This window comes from Nanorana parkeri, unplaced genomic scaffold (genome assembly GCF_000935625.1).
Source record: "Nanorana parkeri isolate BGI_ZX_2015 unplaced genomic scaffold, ASM93562v1 scaffold1489, whole genome shotgun sequence".
Taxonomy (NCBI): domain Eukaryota; kingdom Metazoa; phylum Chordata; class Amphibia; order Anura; family Dicroglossidae; genus Nanorana; species Nanorana parkeri.
In genome coordinates this window covers 166,059-171,680 of record NW_017307757.1, presented here as the reverse complement: position 1 = coordinate 171,680, position 5,622 = coordinate 166,059, and the positions used below count along the sequence as shown (strand labels likewise).

The 5,622-nt window shown below is 38.6% G+C and overlaps 1 protein-coding gene across 1 annotated transcript; it reads right to left on the bottom strand.

The window, feature by feature from the left end:
* Positions 1-200: 200 nt before the first annotated feature.
* LOC108798497 (relaxin-3-like) lies at positions 201-5,377 on the bottom strand. Its single transcript, XM_018570261.1, has 2 exons — positions 4,940-5,377; positions 201-965 (listed from the first exon to the last, which is right to left on the bottom strand). Exons 1-2 carry the CDS (start codon positions 5,175-5,177, stop codon positions 592-594), a joined length of 612 nt encoding a protein of 203 aa, XP_018425763.1. The 5' UTR covers positions 5,178-5,377; the 3' UTR covers positions 201-591.
* Positions 5,378-5,622: the final 245 nt, after the last annotated feature.

Below are 5,622 nucleotides of genomic sequence, written 5' to 3'. Positions count from 1 at the left end.
GCTCACAAACAACACGTTTTCTTTTAATAGGTTTTCTATTACTTGAAGTAAAACACCTAGGACCTGATGTATTTATTAATGTGTTCTTACTAAGAACTGGAGTTACTTGATCAAACCACCTATCAGCTTCAACTCTGAGGAAGAGGCTGAGGGAAAGTTCTTAGAAAGATAACGGCAAATAAATTAATTTGAAGTCCTTGTTTTTGCTTCTAATTGCTGAACGTAAACATTGCCTATGCTCTGTTCAGCATTTCTGTAACGCTACATTAACAGAATGATAACCTTGCATTCTACAGTCATACATTTACAAAGTTCCCGAGCTCTAAACTCACATTTTAAATCCAACCTGATTCCTGTCATGTTTCAACAACATCAAATAATTGGTTAATAAAAAACAGAAAATTAAATAACATTTTAATAAAAAAGGGCCCCTCTAACATAAAGCCACAAAAGGCCTTTGGTTAAATTACAAAGAGTGATCAACCAAATAATCGGTATAGTCAGTGTTTGTGAACTACTCTTGTAGTTCACATTAATACTAAGTCTATGCAAACAAACGGTATATGAGATGTACATCATTAATCTCTTCACTTAGCACAAGGTGCTGATTTCGGATTTTGTGCAGCCCCATTTGCAACAAATGCCTGCCACTCCAATAGACATTTCTCTTCTTGTCCTAGAGAATGCTGTCCAGGGGAACAAATTTGAACCTCGAGTACCACTGCTCTGAGATTCACGCTGAATTTTTCGATCTGTATCTTCGACTTGATGCATGTACTCACTAAAACCCTCGGATGCTGGTATGCGGTCTTTGAAATCATCATAGGCGATAAAGGGATCTTTCAATAACTGCTGCTGCTGTTGTAAGTGGAAATCAGGCTTCTGAAGTTGTTCCAGGTTAGTTCCTAAAAGTGTCTGTATCATCAGCTGGTTTATTTCTCTGTTAGTGGAATCCTGCAAATTATCTTAGGAAAAAACAAAAACATAAAAATGTGTCACAATTAGCAAATTTCTCAATATTTACCTGTGTTCACTTTCAGAAAGTATTATTTAACTTTGTTGAGAACCTATGTTATCTAGTAAAGCTATTCTAATCTTCTATTAAAACTACACACTCCAACAGTCATACCTGAAGAGGCAGTATGCTTTGGGCAGAGTACATGGCAACCAGGTAATGACCTTAAGTTTGGTTTTACCTTATTAAATAAAATCAATATTTTTTATGTTCTAGTAGACTAACATTTTAGAAGACAGACAATCCTTATTCTCTACTAAGGAAAATAAATTGCTGCGCAAATATTTATTGTGAATACAAAAGATAAACAGTTCTGTGTTAAAATAAAAGCTCAAGACAAATAAATTATCTATCATTTGTGGTAACAGCCCAATATTTTGTGCCTGATATGAAGATATGTCAGATCAACCTAGGTCAACCAGGGTTCCCCCATTGATTGCCCGGAGTTCCCTGAGTAGTAAGCAGTGGTGAATTGATTGTCTGCTCAGTTCCAGCACTTGGGGACTAAAAACATGCATGCGTCATACACTCTAGGGGGGTATGTTTGGGGCAGTCAATGATGGAGAAAGATCTGGGTGTTCTGGTAGATCATAGACTGAATAGTAGCATGCAATGTCAAGCTGCAGTTTCTAAAGCAAGCAAGAAAAATCCTAGCCGTGTCCCAGCACTAACTAAACATACGATAGTCCTGACTGCCAACCTGTACAAACCTATTGTTTGTCAGGCTTCAGCAAACCACCATGACCAACCTTGTGCTCCAGCAGAGAGAGACTGTCTGCTCCCCAGGCTCCAGAGCACTGTCTGTTTGCCTCACCTGCACTAAATTGCCACTGAGGCAAAGAGTAAAACTTGGGGCTTACTAGAGGTTCTGAAAGGTGTAAGAGAGGAATCTGGGTGACACATAAACCCCAGACAGGACCTCTCCTTGCTCTCTACATGATGACCTGCTACAGTGGTTATTTGAAAAATGAAGAAATATCAGCTGTTTGGACAACAGACGATTCTAAGTATACCCAACAGCACCTGAAAGGATGAGGATAAGCCACCAGTTTTGAGAGTTTAGGATACTTGATTTTGGCTATGTTACGATTACGTTACAATTTGCAGAAGTTTTCTATTCCTCATAACTATTCATTTGATATTACAAAAAATGTTAGTACATATTGAAAAGTATGTAGTTGGTTTGTGAAGCTAGATAATAGTGTTATAGATTATCCAAAAACAATGTAAAAAATCCTTTTTACTTTATAAATTCATAAAAACAATCCATAGCAGGAATTTGCATAGAACTGGAAATGCTTGACACTGATTGGTGTCCAAACACTATAGATTACCCTTCAGAATGAATGTCCATAAAAATCTTATATTTCCATATCCACTAACATGTTAATACACAGTTTATTTGTTGCTCTTTATTGCAAACTCTTAACAAATACATTGATATCGGACATTGACTAGCAGAATGTAAATTTAGCTAGGTTCAGATGTGCAGAGGTGTCCCTGAGAACAGGTGGCAAGACATCTGTCCATTCTTGAACAAAGTGTGCACCAAAAGGACCTGCCTTGATCTTAATATCGATTTGGCTTAAGGATGGACATGGTACGCATGTGGTAGAAAATTTACTTTTCTAAAAGAATAGGCAATGATGGGTTATAAATTACAAGGAGATTTTTCAACATGCTGGAAATGCATAGGAAAACATCTATTAGATACAAAAACTCTCAGTACACAGCAGACATAGACTATAGTCATTTGACCAATTAGACTTGTACTTTACAAATTGATACACTGTAAAAATTCAATTTCAATGAAAAGAGGTCAACGCATTTCGTAGAATTGTTCCCCTTCTTCAGGACCAACGGAAAGGCATTCCTGTGTTCAATACTTTTTACAGAGGTAATTCAGTGATCTTCTAACAAGGGTATTTGAAAAAAATGTCCATCAAAAATAAAAACAGTCTAAAGACAATAAGTCACTCTCTGCTCACAAGCTAATAAACTGTGCTACAGCCAACTGGAGTAAGCCAATACTAGGCCCTGTGGCTCTCACTGCTGGCAGTTTGGTGGAGGGGCTGGTTGGCAGTTGCCAGGGTGGCAAAGGAGACCTAGCACTGAATTACTCCTGTTGGCTGTAGCATACCTTATTGAGAGGGTTATCATCTATATTTTTGCACATATCTGTGGTACAAGATATTGATGTAAGACCATTGAATTACTTCTATAAAGAGTATGAAACACATGAATGCCATTCATGTTGGTCCCAAAGAAGTGAAATAATTCTATGAAACACATTGACCTTTTTCAGTGTATTCATTTGTACTGTACAACCTAATTGGTCAAATAACCATAATCAATATCTGCTTTGTTCTATCTATTGGATGTTTTTGTATGTTTATGTATTAATAAATAACTTTTGTAATTTGTTAATGCTTGTCTGGCAAAACTTCTTAAAAACAAAGGCATGCATACAAAAGCCTATTGTTATATTTTAAAGCACTGGTGCATGGACCAACGATAGCCACGCTTACTGCAAATGTATCAGTCCCTTTGAATGACAGAGAGAAAAAGAAAACCACTTGATTCCCCCACCTGTGCTAAACTCCTGTGTATTGTTTTATATGACCAAAAGGTAGTGCATTTTCAGAAATAAAATATCACCTTAGTCAACATTTGAAACTGCACTGCAATGGTTAAATATCCGTTTTTGTCTAGGGATGAAAGTAACAAAGATATACTGACCATCGCTTTAGGGATGGTATGTTCCTTGGCGTCCACACGTCTCATACACAGTATAGAACGTGATGACTCACAGGACTTTTGACTGTCAGAGCGGGAGACTGGCTTAAGAGGCTGATCTAACAGCAAGCTGGCTGCGAGGTTCATGAAAGTATAACTTTGTTATTTTTATATTATTTTATTATGTATATTTTTACATAATATATTATTATTTTTATTATTCATTATCTTATTTTCACCCCTAAACAAAATCAAGCACTTAACCCTTGCATTGCGGGGGTAGCCCCACTGAAAGTGTTAAGAATACTTATGCCTGAATTTCTTTATTAAAAACATCTTGCCACGAAGGGGGCAACAAAGCTGTCAAAAGGACTTTGCTGAACAAACTTAAAGGGGTAATTTACAAAAGTGTGAGGAGTTTGGAGAAGGCAGGAGAAGTGAACAATCTAGGACAACATAGCTGAACTGGAGAATTTTTCCAAATCAGCTATTTTGTCTTAGATTGTTCACTTCTCCTGCCTTCCACAAACTCTCCACCCTTCGACCTGTAAATGATTAAGAACAACTTTTCAACAATGTAAAAAGAATACTATGATGTATAAGTAAAGATAGGTGAAACTAATGGTCAACCCTGACACACTGATGGTCACTTACCAAACTTTGAAATTAAAATAAAAGGTATCACTATCCACATGTCCCTCCCAAAATGTATGAGTGTGTTTCTCATTTCAGATGATGATTTCTATGCTGGCTATATATGTAATAGTAAATAGTTGAGCATAGATTTGATCCTTTCAAATTTTCTTAAACTCAAAGGCAACCGTTCAACACCACAAAAAAATTATTTGGCCATATTAAACTGGATTGTTAATGAAAATAATTGTTTATACATGGAAAATGATCATTAAACCATCCTAAACATCCTAGAAAACTTGAGAAATGTATAAATACAGGTGTTATGATCAATGAAAGATTGTCTGCAATCCTGGCAGACTTTTTTTTAAATAAGCTAAAATTTGAATAAAGAAATGTTTTGGCTTGCCAATTGTTGAGGTCTAATAAGCAGCATATAGTTGGAGAATGTAAAACATTCTTCTCACACAGGACACTGATGAGGCGGTAACGTGCCGAACTTGCTCTGAGCTGCCTACAGCGCAGGAGATTGGTGGAAATTGGCGGGCTGCTCACCTCTCCTCAGGAAGCCGGACTCCCTCTGCTCATCTTCAGGTAGCTCTACATCCAGCCGCTTCCAGCGGGACCCCCCGCACGTGAAGATGACAGCACGGATAAACTCTCGTCCGCACAGCTTCACCCCGTACTCGCTGACGGTCACCGGGCTCCTCTGTCCCCTCAGCTCTCCGGGCAGCGCAGACACAAGCATCAGCAGCCCAGCTGCGAACAGCATGGTGCCTCGCAGGAGCGCCATTGGGGACACCCTGTCACCTGAGGCGCGCCGAGAGCTCTCTATTCTTCTCACTTCAACGGGTCGAAGTTGCTTAGAGTCCTCTTGTCACTTCTGTTCTCTTTGTCAGCGATGTCCTGTATTATCAACTGCACCATTGTTTTATATCCTCCATCAGAGCCCATGACTCACCCGACTCCTCTTCTCCTCCCACCTGTGTCTTCTATGGTTAGCACCTTCCAGTTGGCTGCATCCAGTCTTACACTCACCATGCTTTCTTCTTGTGCTCTACTTCTAATTGATCAGTGCTTCTGTACTAGTGAGATTCCTATGGTTCTTGTGACCAGAGACTTATGAGGAATATGTGGAGGGCACAAATGCAAACTCTGCTTTATTTTTATATTGGAAGTCTGCATTGGTAGCCTCAGACTGCTGAATGACATATAGTAAGGGCTTATGTAGACAGGCA

Coding starts and splice junctions, on each gene's coding strand:
- LOC108798497 (XM_018570261.1), bottom strand. CDS start 5,177: ATGGCGCTCCTGCGAGGCACCATGCTGTTCGCAGCTGGGCTGCTGATG. Junction 966..4,939: donor GTCCGGCTTCCTGAGGAGAG/GTGAGCAGCCCG, acceptor TTTTTTCCTAAG/ATAATTTGCAGGATTCCACT.